Here is a 20,359-nt window from a genome sequence, read left to right as displayed (position 1 = left end):
CATTCTTCTTCAATGTAGCATGAATTGAAATATCTTTGGATAATTTCAACAACATTTTCTTCACATCTTCATTGAAGCATATTGTATGATTGATGTCTCTTGGTTCATATCAACATCACTATGTGAATCTTTCAACAACTCAACCTCAACTCCCACTTGCTTCACCTCTAGTGTTTCAGCGACGCTTCCGGCCGACGCAACCCCCTCTGGAGTTTCAGCGACGCTTTCGGCCGACGCAACCCCCTCTGAAGTTTTAGCGACGCTTCCGGCCGACGCAACCCCCTCTGGAGTTTCAGTGATGCTTCCGGCCGACGCAACCCCCTCTAAAATTTCAGCGACGCTTCCGACCGACGCAACCCCCTCTGGAGTTTCAGCGACGCTTCCGGCCGACACAACTTTCTCTGAAGTTTCAGCGACGCTTCCGGTACTTTTCTTCAATTCTCTAACAGTCTTTGTGAAGCTAACTCGTTTCTGTTTGCTCGTAACGCAGTTCTCACAAGGACTCATAAGAATCTCCGCATCAAATACACCTTGTTCATAGCCGACAATTTTTCATACATATTCGACAGCGTCTTCAACAGACCTGACGTTGTCTTCTCCTTGATAATGTTGAACGCCACGTTTCTGGATAGCGTCAACCGGATCAGCCCCAGGGCTTGTCGATCCTTGAGCTTCCACTGTTCCGTGGTCATGGTATCTGGCTTCACCCCCAACAGAGGTTCGTGAAGATCTTTCTGGTACAGATAATCTTCAATTTGCATCTTCCAGAAACCGAAATCGGATCCATCGAACTTCTCAATTCCAATCTTTGAACTTTCCATCTTCACAGATCGTGGTGAATTTCGCCTAGCTTTGACTTTCGCCTGGCTCTAACTTCCGCCTGGCTCTGATACCAGTTGTTAGGATCGACACCAATTGTTAGCTCTGATACCAGTTGTTAGGATCGATACCAGTTGATAGCTCTGATACCAGTTGTTAGGATCGCACAACAACGCACAAACTCGATCTAGATGAACACAAAGAAAAGGATAGAGAAAATTGCAAGGAGAACTCTGGCTAAAACGATTTTTTATTGATGACTTCAGGTATGTACANGATGACCGGTAAAACAACTCATGAATCGATTTTTTGCGTCGTTAACCTCCCTTTAATCATACCCATATTCGCTGACAAACAAAGGAAATGAGTTTAATCCTTCCATCACAAATCCAGCATGGTCTACGTAGCCATTGATAATATTTGCGCAAATATTGTTTAGTGATTGTTGTAGAAATTTACTCTCACAATCTCCACTCAAGGAATACAAGTGCACCTAAAAAACCAACTTGTTTTCTAATGTTCTTACGTTCAAGGGCTTCTCTTTTAAGTATCGAAGATCATTATCGTAATTTAGGCCAGAAACAATCACTAAAACCTTTGAGTTGATGTTGTGGATTGCTGTTACTCCTTGAGTTCCATAATTNATTCTTCTTCAATGTAGCATGAATTGAAATATCTTTGGATAATTTCAACAACATTTTCTTCACATCTTCATTGAAGCATATTGTATGATTGATGTCTCTTGGTTCATATCAACATCACTATGTGAATCTTTCAACAACTCAACCTCAACTCCCACTTGCTTCACCTCTAGTGTTTCAGCGACGCTTCCGGCCGACGCAACCCCCTCTGGAGTTTCAGCGACGCTTTCGGCCGACGCAACCCCCTCTGAAGTTTTAGCGACGCTTCCGGCCGACGCAACCCCCTCTGGAGTTTCAGTGATGCTTCCGGCCGACGCAACCCCCTCTAAAATTTCAGCGACGCTTCCGACCGACGCAACCCCCTCTGGAGTTTCAGCGACGCTTCCGGCCGACACAACTTTCTCTGAAGTTTCAGCGACGCTTCCGGTACTTTTCTTCAATTCTCTAACAGTCTTTGTGAAGCTAACTCGTTTCTGTTTGCTCGTAACGCAGTTCTCACAAGGACTCATAAGAATCTCCGCATCAAATACACCTTGTTCATAGCCGACAATTTTTCATACATATTCGACAGCGTCTTCAACAGACCTGACGTTGTCTTCTCCTTGATGATGTTAAACGCCACGTTTCTGGATAGCGTCAACCGGATCAGCCCCAGGGCTTGTCGATCCTTGAGCTTCCACTGTTCCGTGGTCATGGTATCTGGCTTCACCCCCAACAGAGGTTCGTGAAGATCTTTCTGGTACAGATAATCTTCAATTTGCATCTTCCAGAAACCGAAATCGGATCCATCGAACTTCTCAATTCCAATCTTTGAACTTTCCATCTTCACAGATCGTGGTGAATTTCGCCTAGCTTTGACTTTCGCCTGGCTCTAACTTCCGCCTGGCTCTGATACCAGTTGTTAGGATCGACACCAATTGTTAGCTCTGATACCAGTTGTTAGGATCGATACCAGTTGATAGCTCTGATACCAGTTGTTAGGATCGCACAACAACGCACAAACTCGATCTAGATGAACACAAAGAAAAGGATAGAGAAAATTGCAAGGAGAACTCTGGCTAAAACGATTTTTTATTGATGACTTCAGGTATGTACAAACAAGAGAGAGTACAAAGAATAGAAAGTACCTTTTCAAAGCTCTACCGGACCGATATATATATGGTTTAGTTTACTATATATAGCTTTACCAGATTTAGCAATCTACTATATATAGCTATTTACCATATATAGCTTTACTAGATATAACTTTACCAAATATAGCTTTACCGGATATAACCGTTCACCAAGCTATAAATAAGGAGCAGACTCCATAACCTAACAAATTGTTCCAATCATTTGCGTTTTCCATTGTTCCTCGTATCTCATTTCGCAAGCTCATTGAAACCACCTAAATACCATAAAAAGATATATTATTATTTTGTCAATGTAATATTATAGAAGTCTTCTAATGCTCGAGTATAGCTTCAAGAATGTGAGACAAAAATTTGATGTGGTACGTACCGTTGGTTGGTTGGTGAAGCGTTGAACAACTAAACTAAGACCTTGTAGCCATTCTTGAGGGTCAAAATTTAATATTTCCTACTATGAAGTTGAAAAATGCTTCAAATGCCAAACTTCAACTGGCGACTAGTGATGAACAACGACTAATCCTGTGCTTGCAAAGGGCTTCTTCACATTCACTTCAAATTGTGACTAAGAAGTGCATGTGTCGAGATGATTCTCAATGCCAAGAAGATCCCCAAAGTCAATGGTTTAAGCTTGTTCAATCAAATGTACTTATAAAGTAATCTCGAGTGTATTATTGTATATTTCACGTGGTCTTTATTCATTTCATTAAAGATACAGAGTTTTCATTAAAGACATTATTGTATTGTTGAACGATCTTTCTCTCTATTTGAAACTATTATTTTTCTTATTAACTTGTCCAATGATATTCCATTACGTCGTGAGTTTACGATCTTTCTCTCTATTTGAAACTATTATTTTTCTTATTAACTTGTCCAATAATATTCCATTACGTCGTGAGTTTCCTCACTCTTTAATTTAATTTATTAGCTTAGCGCATATGATATGATGTCATTTATAAAATTGGTCTTCCGCATTCACATTCCTCAAATACGGTGTATTTTGCCAATTCTAGCATACCTAAGTGGATGACACACAAACTTTGTCATTCTAAATGATGATGTTTCAATCTTCTCATCTCTCATTCTCAAACTAAAAAGGCGGAAAAAAACACAACACAAAATACTATGTTTTTTTTTTNTTTTTTTTTTTTTTTTTTTTTTTGCCCATTTGAGTACGGTTCCATGTTTGCTCTATCGCTAAAGTCGATAGTTCAATTTCTACACTGCAAATGTTAAATTTAGATTAAAACAAATTACAAAATATTTTGAATCATATTGGAAATACAATTTTGAAATTGTCTTTNCTGCATCTTCCAGAAACCGAAATCGGATCCATCGAACTTCTCAATTCCAATCTTTGAACTTTCCATCTTCACAGATCGTGGTGAATTTCGCCTAGCTTTGACTTTCGCCTGGCTCTAACTTCCGCCTGGCTCTGATACCAGTTGTTAGGATCGACACCAATTGTTAGCTCTGATACCAGTTGTTAGGATCGATACCAGTTGATAGCTCTGATACCAGTTGTTAGGATCGCACAACAACGCACAAACTCGATCTAGATGAACACAAAGAAAAGGATAGAGAAAATTGCAAGGAGAACTCTGGCTAAAACGATTTTTTATTGATGACTTCAGGTATGTACAAACAAGAGAGAGTACAAAGAATAGAAAGTACCTTTTCAAAGCTCTACCGGACCGATATATATATGGTTTAGTTTACTATATATAGCTTTACCAGATTTAGCAATCTACTATATATAGCTATTTACCATATATAGCTTTACTAGATATAACTTTACCAAATATAGCTTTACCGGATATAACCGTTCACCAAGCTATAAATAAGGAGCAGACTCCATAACCTAACAAATTGTTCCAATCATTTGCGTTTTCCATTGTTCCTCGTATCTCATTTCGCAAGCTCATTGAAACCACCTAAATACCATAAAAAGATATATTATTATTTTGTCAATGTAATATTATAGAAGTCTTCTAATGCTCGAGTATAGCTTCAAGAATGTGAGACAAAAATTTGATGTGGTACGTACCGTTGGTTGGTTGGTGAAGCGTTGAACAACTAAACTAAGACCTTGTAGCCATTCTTGAGGGTCAAAATTTAATATTTCCTACTATGAAGTTGAAAAATGCTTCAAATGCCAAACTTCAACTGGCGACTAGTGATGAACAACGACTAATCCTGTGCTTGCAAAGGGCTTCTTCACATTCACTTCAAATTGTGACTAAGAAGTGCATGTGTCGAGATGATTCTCAATGCCAAGAAGATCCCCAAAGTCAATGGTTTAAGCTTGTTCAATCAAATGTACTTATAAAGTAATCTCGAGTGTATTATTGTATATTTCACGTGGTCTTTATTCATTTCATTAAAGATACAGAGTTTTCATTAAAGACATTATTGTATTGTTGAACGATCTTTCTCTCTATTTGAAACTATTATTTTTCTTATTAACTTGTCCAATGATATTCCATTACGTCGTGAGTTTACGATCTTTCTCTCTATTTGAAACTATTATTTTTCTTATTAACTTGTCCAATAATATTCCATTACGTCGTGAGTTTCCNGTTTTTTTTTTTTTTTTTTTTGCCCATTTGAGTACGGTTCCATGTTTGCTCTATCGCTAAAGTCGATAGTTCAATTTCTACACTGCAAATGTTAAATTTAGATTAAAACAAATTACAAAATATTTTGAATCATATTGGAAATACAATTTTGAAATTGTCTTTATCAGCATTGGACAAATTGAAATTTTCCTCGTAAGGGGAAGCCGCATCATTTTAACAAGGAAGAAGTAAAAAAATTTCTCTCTAAATTTTGATACATTCACTACCAAAATTTTCGCCTGTAACGTCAGTAATACATTGTCATCGAACTAAGTAACATAACTTCTTTACCCTTAACCTAACCATATTCTTTTACCGTGATCATATCATTTTTATCGTTTACTGCATCCTTCTCGTATCTTATCTCAAACATATCATTGAATAAATTGTATCATAAATATTATCATATAATTCACATATTATACATATACATATCATATCATAAGCATATCGATCTATAAACAATTCACACATATCAATATATATGACACGTCCAGAATCATAGGGCACGTATCAACATCAAATATAATCATGCCGATAGTAATGCCACTTATTTGAATGACCTGAGCCTAAGTTCTATCTAACTCCAAATTAGCTTGCTTTCACCCCTTGAATTCGTTCCCACTTATATCAAGACTCTTCACCCTATTAAAGATGTTCACCAAATTCATCGTTCCCACTTCTTTTTTTTTTTTTAATTCCGTTAAGTAGATATTCATAGATCTTTTTTATTTTTATTTTAATCCATTCTTTTGGCTACTTAGTATAAAAATACTAACATAAGCTAAATAATTGCAACAATTTGGGAGAGATCTAATTAGTTGTAATTTCTTAAAAATGAAATTGAGATAAAGGAAAGGAATGATTTAATATATACCTTAACTACGCCTACATCTCTCGTTTTTACCGAATTTGACCTTTTTTCTGTTTTTCTGATTTCTTTGTGCAGTAAGGTGATCTTTTGGCGTGGTTGGTTGAGGAGTCATAAATGGAGAAAGGAGGAGAGATCAGTGGAGAGAGAGGCCGATAAAGGTTATTTTTTTTCAACCTAATTTTCTTTTTTATTATTAATTTTATTTGTCTATTTATTTGTTTATTATTATTATTATTATTTTGGGCTATTCGAATATCTAATATCTCATATCTTAAAAATCTATTTTGTCAACCTAGGCGGACTCTTCTAATAACATGTAAAAGGATCCCACTCTTTGCCCTTCTATCTAGGCTTTTACAATATCTTAACATCTTCATAGATTTTCACATCTTCTAACTCAAACGAGATGGAGTTGTCTAATGTGTTAGTTGTGACATTGTTAACATGTTTTTTTTTTTTTTTTTTTTTTTTATATGGTCCTCTTCATTGGAGCTTCTCCAATGACAAACTTTGGAGCTAGTTCACCAATCTCCTGACAGATCGACTTGACCCCATGGAAGTATTGAGTAATCATTATGTTGCATTGTGAGATTGACAATAACTCGTTATCTAGAAGTTATAACCTCGTATCATTCTTTTTTAGAAAAGTATCACAAACGTGTCTCATGTTTCTTTTAGTGTCTTGTCATCCTGAATGTGCTCCAACAACTCTTCTTGGACTATGGTCTTCAAGGAAAATATTATTTTGTCTGCTTTGATTCTTCATTTGCGCAAGATGCCATTAGCATCCTCCTTTAACAACATCATTTCGCTTCCGCCAATGACTTTTCGAAGGTCTTGTTCTTGTAGATAGAACATCATGCACGTTACCCACATGTTATACTTGTTTCTATTGAGTTTCTTGGTTCCTTTGACGACTTGGAGATCACCTGTCGTGTTGACAGCACCTAAGTAATACAAAATAAGCTAGTTTTCAACATATAACTTGTAAAGTCACGAACTACTCACATAGTAAAGAAACTCACCTATTAATAATCTCAAGAAATTATTTCTGATGTGGAAGATCCAGCAAACCTGTAGCCACAGTGCATACTAAGAGATTCAAGAGATCAGACAACGTATACCAACCTTTCTATTATACTAGATTGTTGAACACAACTCTTTGTTAGGATCGCACAACAACGCACACGCTCGATCTAGATGATCACAAAGAAAAGGATGGAGAGAATTGCAAGGAGAACTCTGGCTAAAAGGATTTTTTTTTATTGATGACTTCAGGCATGTACAACAAGAGAGAGTACAGAGAATAGAAAGTACATTTCAAAGCTTTACTGGACGGGATATATATATGGTTCAGTCTACTAAATATAGCTTTACCAGATTTAACCATCTACTATATATAGCTATGTACCATATATAGCTTTACCGGATATAGCTTCACCATATATGGCTTTACCAAATATAGCTTTACCGGATATAGCCGTTGACCAAGCTATAAATACAGGGAGCAGACTCCATAACTCAACAATTCTCCCACTTGGAGACTGATCCTACACCATACCAATTAGGGCTTTGCATAGCTTTAATTTTCCAACATCAACACATTTTGTCAACATGTCTGCTGGATTCTTTGCACCCTCTATCTTCTCCAAACACATATCGCCTTCTTCCACTAACCTGCGAGTGAAATGGTACCGTCTTCTAATGTGTTTTGTTCTTGAATGATAGACTGGGTTTTTCACCAACTGTATGGCACTCTGACTATCTGTATAAAGGATCTTCTTGCACTGCTTCCGGCCTAATTCTTCTAGATAGTCTGTCATCCATATCATCTCCTTTCCAGCTTCAGCTATGGCCACGTACTCAGCTTCAGTAGATGAAAGAGCAACGCATTTCTGAAGCTTAGACATCCAACTCACTGCTGTTCCATCTATAGTGTAGATATACCCAGATGTGCTCTTGCTGGAGTCTACATCTCCACTCAGATCAGCATCCACAAAACCTTGCAGAACTACTTTGCCATTGCCATAACAAAGTGTAGTATTGGATGTACCTCTCAGATATCTTAGAAGCCACTTCACAGCTTCCCAATGTTCCTTCCCTGGATTTGCCATGTACTTGCTAACAACTCCCACTGCATGTGTTATGTCAGGTCTAGTGCAGACCATAGCATACATCAAACTCCCAACTGCAGAAGCGTACGGAACTGATGCCATGTGCTCACGTTCCTCAACTGTCTTGGGAGATTGCCCCTTTGACAATTTAATATGATTTGCCAAGGGGGTAGTCCTGGGTTTAGCGTTATTCATCTTGAATTTGGACAACACCTTCTCAATGTACTGCTCTTGGGATAGATTTAATGTGCCAGCAGATCTATCTCGAGAAATCCTCATCCCAAGGATCTGCTTCGCTGCACCTAAATCTTTCATCTCAAATACTGAAGACAAGCTTGCCTTCAGGTGGTTTATCTCCCTCATACTTGATCCAGCAATTAGTATATCATCCACATACAGGAGTAGAAACACATAAGAATCAGTGTATTTCTTGAGGTAGCAACACTGATCCTTTTCACTTCTGTGGAAACCACTCTTGCTCATGAAGGAGTCAAACTTCTTGTACCATTGTCTCGGTGCTTGTTTCAGTCCATACAAGCTCTTATTGAGCTTACACACCATGTGCTCCTTGCTTGGAGCTGCAAATCCTTCGGGTTGTTGCATATAGATCTCCTCGTCTAGATCTCCATGTAAAAATGCCGTTTTTACATCCATTTGCTCAAGGTGCAAATTCTCCGATGCAACAATACTCAGTAGAATTCGGATAGTAGTTAATTTCACAACTGGAGAAAAGATCTCAGCATAATCAATGCCTTTTCTTTGTGAATATCCTTTAACTACTAACCGAGCCTTAAACCTCCTTCTGCCATCTGGTTCAACCTTGATTTTGAACACCCATTTGTTCAACAGAGCTCTCTTTCCTGTAGGCAACTCAGTCAGCACCCACGTATTATTCCTTTCAAGTGAGCTCATCTCATCATCCATGGCTTGCTCCCACTTAGTTGAATCTTCCACTTGTAGGGCCTCATCAAAGGACTCTGGTTCTCCTTCGTCAGTCAGCAACAGATAGTGTAATGAGGTTGAATATCTGTCTGGTGCTCTGGTAGTTCTGGATGATCTTCTCAACACCTGTTCAGGTGCAACTTGCTCCACGTCTGGTTCTTCAGCAATAGGATCAGGAGTTTCTTGAGCTTCTGTTGTACCATCACTGTGTGAATTTTCTTGCCACTCAAATTCAACTCCCACTTGCTTCGTAGTCTCAGAGTTTATCTTCTCTCTGTCCTTGTACATGACATTTTCATCAAAGGTCACATCACAGTGTCTTAGGATCTTCATATTTTTCTCATCCCAAAACCTATACCCGAACATGTCAGAGCCATAGCCTATGAAGTAGCATTTCACAGCCTTAGCATCAAGCTTATCTCTCTTCTCTGGATCAACATGAACATATGCAGTACAGCCAAAGGTTCTCAAGTGAGAGTACTTGAGTTCTTTTCCTGTCCATACTTCTTCGGGCAATTTGAACTTCAAGGGTACTGACGGCCCTCTATTAATCAAATATGCTGCTGTGTTCACAGCATCAGCCCAGAATGCCTTTGGCAATCCAGAATGAATCCTCATGCTTCTTGCTCGCTCATTCAAGGTTCTGTTCATCCTTTCTGCAATACCATTTTGTCTTGCCTTACCGGGAATTGTTCTTATTAATCTAATTCCCTCAGCTGCACAAAATGTTATAAACTCTGATTTGTTGTACTCTCCTCCATTGTCAGACCTCAGGCATTTGATCTTCAAGCCGGTCTGATTTTCAACTTCAGCTTTCCACTTCTTGAAGGTGGTAAACACATCTGACTTATGTTTCAGAAAGTAAACCCATACCTTCCTGCTGAAGTCATCGATGAAGGTGACGTAGTACCTTGATCCACCAAGTGATGAAACTGGAGATGGTCCCCAGACGTCTGTATGGACCATTTCCAACCGCACTTTCTTCGGTTCTCTGGCAGCCTTTGTGAAACTAACTCGTTTCTGTTTGCCCATAACGCAGCTCTCACAAAGACCCATATCAACAGATTTTAAGCCTTCTAAAGCTCCTTTCGCAGTGAGCATCTTCATTCCTTTGACGCTCATATGTCCAAGTCTATTGTGCCATAGACTTGAATTGGAAGCACTCTCAGCAGCAGCAGTCATGTTTATACACTCTGCAGTAGTGTATAAGGTTCCAGATTTTGTGCCACGCGCAACAACCATGGCGCCCTTCACAATCTTCCAGGAACTCTTTCCAAACTCTGCTGCATAGCCTGTGCTATCCAACTGACCAATAGAGATCAGGTTCTTCTTGAGACCAGGAATGTATCTGACATCTTGTAATGTCCATTGATTTCCTGCTGGAGTTTGTATGGAGACATCTCCCTTTCCTTCAATCTCCAAGGTTTTATTGTCGGCAAGATACACCTTCCCGAAATTTCCTGATTTGAAATTTCGAAACAATTCCTTACTTGGAGACGAATGGAACGATGCACCTGAATCCAAAATCCAGGATTCAGCTGGGCTATCCACACTAAGGATTAAAACGTCCTCAGCATCTTCTGTTGTGTATATAGAATCATCATCATCTTCAGATTTATGATTCTGCTTCTTCTTTAGCTTTGTACAATCTGTCCGAAAGTGTCCTTTTCCCCCACAGCTCCAACACGTTACGTTGGGTTTGTTTGGAGATTTTCCCCGGTTCTTTGATTTTGAACGCCCATGTTTGTTTGAGCTCTTTGATTTGCTTCTTCCCCTTCGATCAACACTGAGAGCATTGCCTGATGAATCTCCAGTTTCCCGTTTGCGAATACTTTCGCTGAGAACTACATCTCGAATTTCATCAAACTTCAGTTTATCAGATCCTCGGGAACTGCTGATTGCGGCAACAACAGTATCCCATGACTCGGGTAAGGATGACATCAAAATCAACGCTTTAATTTCATCTTCGAAATTAATTTCCACCGAACCCAGTTGACTTATGATCATATTGAATTCATTTATATGATCCGCAACACGTCCACCTTCAGACATCTGTAGATTGAACAATCTACGCATCAAATACACCTTGTTCATAGCCGACGGTTTTTCATACATATTTGACAGCGCCTTCATCAGATCTGACGTTGTCTTCTCCTTGATGATGTTAAACGCCACGTTTCTGGATAGCGTCAACCGGATCATCCCTAAGGCTTGTCGATCCTTGAGCTTCCACTGTTCCGTGGTCATGGTATCCGGCTTCACCCCCAACAGAGGTTCGTGAAGATCTTTCTGGTACAGATAATCTTCAATCTGCATCTTCCAGAAACCGAAATCGGATCCATCGAACTTCTCAATTCCAATCTTTGAACTTTTCATCTTCACAGATCGTGGTGAATTTTGCCTTGCTCTGATACCAGTTGTTAGGATCGCACAACAACGCACACGCTCGATCTAGATGATCACAAAGAAAAGAATGGAGAGAATTGCAAGGAGAACTCTGGCTAAAAGGATTTTTTTTTATTGATGACTTCAGGCATGTACAACAAGAGAGTACAGAGAATAGAAAGTACGTTTAAGAGCTTTACTGGACGGGATATATATATGGTTCAGTCTACTAAATATAGCTTTACCAGATTTAACCATCTACTATATATAGCTATGTACCATATATAACTTTACCGGATATAGCTTCACCATATATGGCTTTACCAAATATAGCTTTACTGGATATAGCCATTAACCAAGCTATAAATACAGGGAGAATACTCCATAACTCAACACTCCTTTCGTGGGAAATAATCACACCTTTATTAAGACTAATCAAGAAAAGATTACAAAACATAGTAGGAGACGGCTACCATTTGCTTTTCTTGGAATGAAAACTTGATAAGGTAGAGGTGTATTTAGAGACTAAACAATGTTAACCACACATTTGTGGTATTCTATATTGATTTCTAAAATATCTAAATCTTTATTTCTAAAATATTTCTATTATACTCCTAAAATATCTTCATATCTAAATATTTCTATTATACTCCTAAAATATCTTCATATCTAAATCTTTCACAAATATTTTATAAAACTTCTAAACTAATGGTCTAGTAATGATACTTACCCGAGTTAGTTTGAATTGAAGTGAATTTGAAACGAATTGGGGCATCATAAATTTTGTTTTACCCACATGTTCGAACATTATCTCGTCGTGAATCCAACTTCTAATGCATATTCACGTGGAGTAGTGCCAACATGCTATATTCACGTGGACATCAACATTTAAAATATTTAAAAAATCACACCATCAAAACCGATACTTTTTTTTTTACAAGAGTACACTAATCGAGAAAAAAAATGAAAATCAAATGAAATTAGAAAAAAAAAAAAAAACAATCTTAATAATGATGATAAAATTGAAAGCATTTGTTTCAAGAGTTGAAAACACTACAGTCGGTGCGAATATTGCCATTGGATCCGGTCTTCACTCCGACCCGGCCCAACTTAGTCATGGCATCAACGAAGGCCTTGTAGAAGGTTTGTCCACTATGGGCCCAAATCTTAACAGTGGGCCTGGACCTTGCGTCGGTGAAGAGGACTTGGTCGGAAGTGAAAAGGCCCATTCCTTGCTGGAGATTCTTGAAGTACATATTGTCGAATCTAGTGGGAGTGTTTGGATCCATGTCTATTGCTATCCTCGGATCCACGTCTCTCGGACACATTCCTTGAAGCTTGGCTGCATATGTCGCGTTCAACGTTGGATCCACTGGATTTGTACGGCTGAAATTGTATATCCTGTTCAACAACTTCGTGCAGTGGGAGAATCCTACCGTGTGCGCAGCTGCACCGTAATTTCCATAGTCATTAACCAGAATATTTGCTAAAATTAATCTCAGACAAATATTTAGATATTTATCTATAATAAAAGTTCAAATATGATATATATAGTTACCAGACAGAGCAATCATGTCAGCCTGAGAAAGGCCATGAGCAGCAAACATGGCATTCAATTGATTGAGATTAAAGCTCGGCTGAGGCAATTTTCCCTCCACATCGGAAGCCCTTGAAACAAGCCCATCCTTCCTCCCTAGCTCCACAGCATAGGAAGGCCCTCGAGCCTGTAATCCAGTAAGGAATTTACCATAATTAACTCATCCCTCGTGTAAATACTAAATTTTACCATGACTCGGTGAGAGCACGAACCAATGAAATGACATCTCGAGTCGCCATCACAAGAATATCCGCGCACGAGACTTTATTTCTACACTCCGGCACAGCGTCAACTGCTGCTTTCGCTTTTATCACCGTATCGAATCCATCTCCTGCTAGTGAAAGATTATCTGGATGATCTTTTTCTACTTGATTGCCTCCATTCGAGCCAATCATCACCGACGCGTCACATCCCTATATCAAATAAAACTTAGAAAAACATATTTGATTATTTTAGTTTATAGAATCGATTATTACCTGAACAAAACAATCATGGAAGAAGAGGCGGAGAGTAGCAGGAACTGTAACAAACGTTTGTCGAAACTTCTTCGTGACTGCAGTTCGAACTATACTCTCGACGTTAGGGCAAACATCTGCATAGAAATTCTGTCGGAGTTGTGCCTCGGATATCGGAACAACGGCCAATAACGATGTCAAAACAAGAACAAAGACCATTACCAAGCTTCCCAAACTAGTTCCTCCCATTTTCTCTTTTGAAAATGGCTCTCTCTCTCTCCTAGTGTTGAGAATGTAGAAGAAGAAAGCACATATAAATATGCACACACAAGACTAGTCTCATAGATTTTTATGTTTTTTTTTTTAAATGAAATATATTTTTCTCAATTCTTTATTTTAATAAGTTAATATTCACTTATTCTATAAATAATATAAACATCAAATCCTTTCCTACACTCAAAACTCAAATAAATAAATAAAATATTAATTATCACGCATTCACAATTATTAAATTTTTTTTTACATAAAACAAATTATACCTAAATTAGTTGAATTATAATAACATACAAGTAATTACAAATTTATAATTTTTAAGTCAATGAGTAAAAAATATTATATTAATAATTTTTTTTTCAAAATGGCATATACAAAATTATATTAAGAAAAATACTCTCCATATTATTATTTAAAAAAAAAAAACTATTTGACAGCTAATTTTTGAGTTGTCTAAAGATTAAATCGAAACAAATATATTGTCTTTATTTTCATACACGCTAATATTGAATTATATTGAATTAAATCTAAACCTAAATTAATACCTGACTCCTCAAGCATTTTTGTGTGAACAGCGGTTTTAGTTCTATTAAATCTCATTTTTACGCCACAAATTGTCACATACACTTAACAACGTCGATTTTAGNTTACATAAAACAAATTATACCTAAATTAGTTGAATTATAATAACATACAAGTAATTACAAATTTATAATTTTTAAGTCAATGAGTAAAAAATATTATATTAATAATTTTTTTTTCAAAATGGCATATACAAAATTATATTAAGAAAAATACTCTCCATATTATTATTTAAAAAAAAAAAACTATTTGACAGCTAATTTTTGAGTTGTCTGAAGATTAAATCGAAACAAATATATTATCTTTATTTTCATACAGGCTAATATTGAATTATATTGAATTAAATCTAAACCTAAATTGATACTGGACTCCTCAAGCATTTTTGTGTGAACGGCGGTTTTAATTCTATTAAATCTCATTTTTACGCCACAAATTGACACATACACTAAAAAACGTCGATTTTAAGATGATAATTAGTGTCGTTATCCTAGAGTCAATTAACCTTAACCATGGACCAAGTGACTACTTGAATTGTGATGGGATGACGCTGCAAGTAAATAATTAGATATTTGTATAATTTTTAAATTAATTAATGCTTAATTACTAGTCTATATTTAATTAGTTAAGACCGGTCGTCACCTAGAGTTTTTTTTGTATCGACATATTTGGAGAATATATTAATTATGAAATATATCTGAAATATTATATATTAATATTCTTTCCTTTAGGATTATTTATAGTATATTTTATTTTATTCTTAAGTTTGTATCTTATTTAGAGTTCTGGGGAAAAAATTAATAAATAAGGGTTTTTTCATTTTAATTTTTGGTCAAACATAGAATAATTACCGAATCAAGATTAAAATAGTTGAAAANACCTTAACCATGGACCAAGTGACTACTTGAATTGTGATGGGATGACGCTGCAAGTAAATAATTAGATATTTGTATAATTTTTAAATTAATTAATGCTTAATTACTAGTCTATATTTAATTAGTTAAGACAGGTCGTCACCCAGAGTTTTTTTGCATCGATATATTTGGAGAATATATTAATTATGGAATATATCTGAGATATTATATATTAATATTCTTTCCTTTGGGATTATTTATAGTATATTTTATTTTATTCTAAATATTTAAGTCTGTATCTTATTTAGAGTTCCGGGAAAAAATTAATAAATAAGGGTATTTTCATTTTAATTTTTGGTCAAACATAGAATAATTACCCCAATCAAGATTAAATAGTTGAAAGGGGTTGACTTTGACTTGGGCAAAGTCGAGGAATGGTTGTGATATATCGTGCAAAATGAATGCAATTCAAAATTAGAAAATTTAATCCCTGTAATTGGGAACAACTCATATTTTAATGTAATTAAATTATTTAGATTTTCCACGTCATTATTAGTTTAATAATAGGAATAATTAAGTAAATTAGAATAATTGTTGTTTGCATTAATGAATTACTTCATTCCATAAGACTTTTGTTTTTATTTTATTTTAAATCCAACGTGGCTACCAACTCATAATTCAGCTGGTTTTGACTTTTGAGCTTTTGTGTGTTTAATTTTTATTTTATATAAATATAAATTTTAAGAATCTCTTACCTGTTATACATTATAAACTCATCATGGCTTTAAAATTGTAAAATTGTTTTCATTCTTTTTCCTTTTTAATTTAAATTAAATAAAAATGTCTTATTTCCTTAATTTTCTTTTTTTAAAAGTCAATTTTCATTGTTCGTCAATCACGCACAATAACTTATTAAAACGAGTTTCGAAAATAAATTATTTAACGTAAAACATTTGAATCTATTATTTAATTGAAAATTTCTCTCAAATTTTCATAAATATATAAAAATGACTAAATTACCCTTATACTATTTTTCGTTCGTTGTGGTCGACAACTACTTGCATCCATAACTACCTAGTTATAGGCTACCACCATTGACGATGGTTGGATGAAAGTCTCACATCGACTAATTTAGGGAATAATCATGGGTTTATAATTAAAGAATACTATCTCCATTGATACGAGGTATTTTAGGGAAGCCCAATACAAAGTCATGAGAGTTTATGCTCGAAGTGGACAATATCATATCATTGTGGAGAGTCGTGTTCATCTAACAATGACTACTATCTTTTTCTACTCATCATCGACCACCACCCACGGTTATTGCTTCCATGTCAAACATAAATAAATTATTGATTTTTACTTTCAAGAACTTCTAGTAAACAACATGGAGGAGTGCTTTTTAAAGCTTTGAGGGGAAGCTCTTAAGGAAAAACCCAAAGAGAACTATATTTGCTAGCAGTGAGCTTGGGGCGTTACAAATGGTATCAGAGAAGCCCATAAGGGAAAGCCCAAAAAGAACAATATCTCCTAGCAATGGGCTTAGGTCGTTACAAATGGTATCAGAGCTAGACATTGAGTAATGTGCCAGTGAGGAAGCTATTCCCCGAAGGGTAGACACGAGATGGTGTGCCAGTAAGGAGGGAAAGCCCGAAAGGGAAACTCCAAAGAGACAATATCGATTAGTGATGGACTTAAGCTTCATAGCAACCATTTGAGAGGGAATGAAATAGCTTGAACTAATCTTTTGGTTAGAATAAGGTTAGAATTTTTTTCAGCTTGTATCGTATTTAAACGGTGGAAACATACTTTTAACCGATATAATAATAATAATAATAATAATAAATAAATAAATAAATAAATGACTGGAACATGCCTACTTTTGTTTTTAAAAATAATAAATTGCATACAGGTTGTGTGTCATTATTTATGGTTGTCACCTCACATTGTCCATCGTAGATTGCGGTTTGTGAACTCAATCACATGATAAATATAGACATACTTTTTAAAATTCTTACTATAAAATAATAATATTTGCTTAAACAATTAGTGGAGTGATCTCTCTCTTATTGACTTGAGAGTTTTGGATTTTATCCAATATCTCTCTTCCAATCATTTGCATGAAAGGATAATTTATCAAAATATCCATTTCTAAGTAATAACACCATTATTAAGTGAAATTCTTTTAAAATATTTGGTGTCTCTAACCAAAACATTTCAAAATGAAATTAATAAACTTCATAAACCTAACAAAATCGAGGCTCATCTTTATTTTTTTTCTTGCTAATTTGCCGTGTGAAATTGAATCCGACTGGTTTAGGGTTTAGAGTTTAGGGTTTAGGGACCTAAACCCTAAAACCTTCCATTGAAACCTCTTCAACTTTCTATAAATGCACGAGATTCATGGAGTTGATATTGTATCCGTTGAGGACGATCTTGATTAGCAACCTAGAGTTATAAAATTAAAGAGGTTCCTCGGGAGGAAAAAAAAATTATAGTGGCTCCCAAAAGTAAAATTGTTGAGTTTGAAATTAAGAGAGGTTTATTTAGACTGAATGGTTGTGGCATTTCTTTTCACTTGGTACAAGTTGGTACAAGTTGATTATGTGAAAATAGGATCTTCACCCTTGCAAAGAATGCGTGCGTGTGTGTGCATGTGCATGTGCATGTGCGTGTGTGTGTTTGTGTGTGTGTGAGAAAATAAATGCATCTACCTTATGCATGGGCTATGGTCTCGAGTTGCGATACCGTCGTCAGCCGTACAAGGATGTCTTGCCTTTATTTGAAATAGAAGTAGCACGTGACTTGAGTATTTTAAGAAATACTTAGTAAGGACCCACTATTGAGGTTAAATGCAAACCCATACAATTTCATGAATGGGACCTATCATATCAATCTATTTTCCTATAGTGGTTATCCTAACGGGCAATTAGATTTGTACTTAATTTCCCTACACATGGTCCACACATGCGAGTATGGACCCACTAGTCGATTCACACACCTCTTGGGCCCGTTTCTAGTCAGGCGACCATTCTCTGATAGCTGTTGATATCAGACACTCGTTAGGAATAGCGACCGTCACGACAACATTATGATAAACATAATGATCGTTTTTCTGCTTCGTAGCGTACGCGTTCGTATTATCATGAAGGATAAGGAGTATGCCCCGATGCATGAGCACACAATAGTGCATGAGGTCCCAACACTTTTCAATTTTCATTATCATTTAATACAACCCTGCTAGCGTCTTCCTTCATATCATATCATTTTTCATATCGTAAATGATATGATATGATAAATCATACCCTTCACACGTATGTCGGGGTTGTATTTCATGCTAGTTCGTCGTTTTGCATATCAATCATATCATATCATTTATATTATACACATATGGCATGTCATACGTTTTCATGCTTCCAGACATAGCATTCTCATCATGCACATGTCATATCATTTCATATATCATAACAGTCACATAACATATCCCGAGCATGCCTTCAACATATCATATTACAGATATATCAATTCATCAAATATATCATATCATATCATAACATATATCATATCATTCTCATATCATATTATAATATATATAAATATATACTTTGTTCCCATCTCCTATCATAGTCATACCATTTCGTACATGCTTCATAGTCATATCGTTCCATATGTATATCTTGGTCATATCATTTCTTAAACTTCTCATAGTCTTATTGTTCCTATACATATCATAGTCATATTGTTTCATGAACATATCTTAGTCATAACGTTTCCCAAACATATCCTAGCTATAATGTTTCATGAACGTATCCTACTCATAGCGTTTCGTGAACGTATTCTAGCCATATCATTGCATGAATGTATCTTAACCGTATTGTTTTATCAACCTATCATAATCATACTGTTTTCTATACATAACCTAACTATATTGTTCCATGAACATGTCTTAGCCATATCATTACATTACGTTTATGATGTTCTTCTCGTATCCTACCTCAAACATAGTATCTAAAGCATCATACCATAAGAGTTATCATACCATTCACATATCATAGCCATATTGTTTCATAAACAATTCACATACATCACATAGATATGACACGTGCAACTGCGGGTCATATGTCAATACACAACATCAATTCTAATACTTTAGCCTTAACCCAAGTTCTATCCTATTTCAAGATTAGCTTGACTCGTCCCTCCAAATTTTTACTGAGGTATTCCATCAAATTAANTAACATTCCTACTTTATGCCCATAATTAGCTATTATGTAAATGTAACCGAAATTAAAAAAAAAACTAACAAAATCTTGTAGTATGGAGGGATGTGCAACGACCCAAAATTTTCTACTTAATTTAAGGTCGCTACTATATACGTACCATAAACATTGAATGCGGAAGACTTCATTTAAATTCCATAAAACATAACCTTTAACTTAAAACACAACCATGGACTTACGTGTTTCGAAAATATATTTAACNCTCCATATTTAGTTTGTGGTTTTTAATTCCTTAATCTCTTTTTTATCTGTTGCCTTTTAATTCTGTTCTCATGTATTCCAAATTTAGGGTGGATCTCTATTTNCCGAAATAAAATAAATAAGCGTTTAAGTTTAAAACATTCTATTTTATCCCAAGTCTAAGAAAATAAATACTACTATCGTATGAATGTATCATGATCTCGAGTTGCNTTTGTGGTTTTTAATTCCCTAATCTCTTTTTTGATCGTTGCCTTTTAATTCTATTCTCATGTATTCCTAATTTAGAGTGGATCTCTATTTTCAAATGTGTGGTTTTTAATTCCCTAATCTCTTTTTTTTTATCTGTTGNAACGGGTAATCGTGGACGTGTACTATATACTCTACACACAGCCCATACGTGCGAGTATGGGTTCACCAGCTAGTTTGCACACCGCTGGGCCACTATCCTTATCTGGTGGGCATACTCTGGGAGCCCCTTATGCCGGGACCCATTAAAACTAGAACCGTCACGGCAGCGCTATGCAATGCATAACGATCGTTGTCCTGCCATTGGATGTACGCGTTCGTACCCTCGTGATGGGATGGGGGTATCCCCCCAGA

General features: G+C 36.1%; 1 protein-coding gene across 1 annotated transcript; it reads right to left on the bottom strand.

Annotated features, from left to right (window-relative positions):
* Positions 1–12,557: 12,557 nt before the first annotated feature.
* On the bottom strand, positions 12,558–13,854 carry LOC111777665 (peroxidase 51-like). Its single transcript, XM_023657371.1, has 4 exons — positions 13,594–13,854; positions 13,330–13,530; positions 13,079–13,244; positions 12,558–12,967 (listed from the first exon to the last, which is right to left on the bottom strand). The coding sequence occupies exons 1-4, from the start codon at positions 13,819–13,821 to the stop codon at positions 12,558–12,560; spliced, it is 1,005 nt and encodes a 334-aa protein (XP_023513139.1). The 5' UTR covers positions 13,822–13,854.
* Positions 13,855–20,359: the final 6,505 nt, after the last annotated feature.

The sequence above is a fragment of the Cucurbita pepo genome, chromosome LG01, assembly GCF_002806865.2.
Source record: "Cucurbita pepo subsp. pepo cultivar mu-cu-16 chromosome LG01, ASM280686v2, whole genome shotgun sequence".
Taxonomy (NCBI): domain Eukaryota; kingdom Viridiplantae; phylum Streptophyta; class Magnoliopsida; order Cucurbitales; family Cucurbitaceae; genus Cucurbita; species Cucurbita pepo.
Note: the sequence above shows the minus strand (reverse complement) of the source record. Positions and strands in the feature narration are given on the sequence as shown.

What these genes read in the sequence shown, in the direction of transcription:
- LOC111777665 (XM_023657371.1), bottom strand. Translation starts at nt 13,821, where the DNA reads ATGGGAGGAACTAGTTTGGGAAGCTTGGTAATGGTCTTTGTTCTTGTT. An exon ending in CTCGAGATGTCATTTCATTG is followed by an intron (nt 13,245 to 13,329) that starts GTTCGTGCTCTC and finishes ACTGGATTACAG; the next exon opens with GCTCGAGGGCCTTCCTATGC. An exon ending in TGACATGATTGCTCTGTCTG is followed by an intron (nt 12,968 to 13,078) that starts GTAACTATATAT and finishes ATTACGGTGCAG; the next exon opens with CTGCGCACACGGTAGGATTC.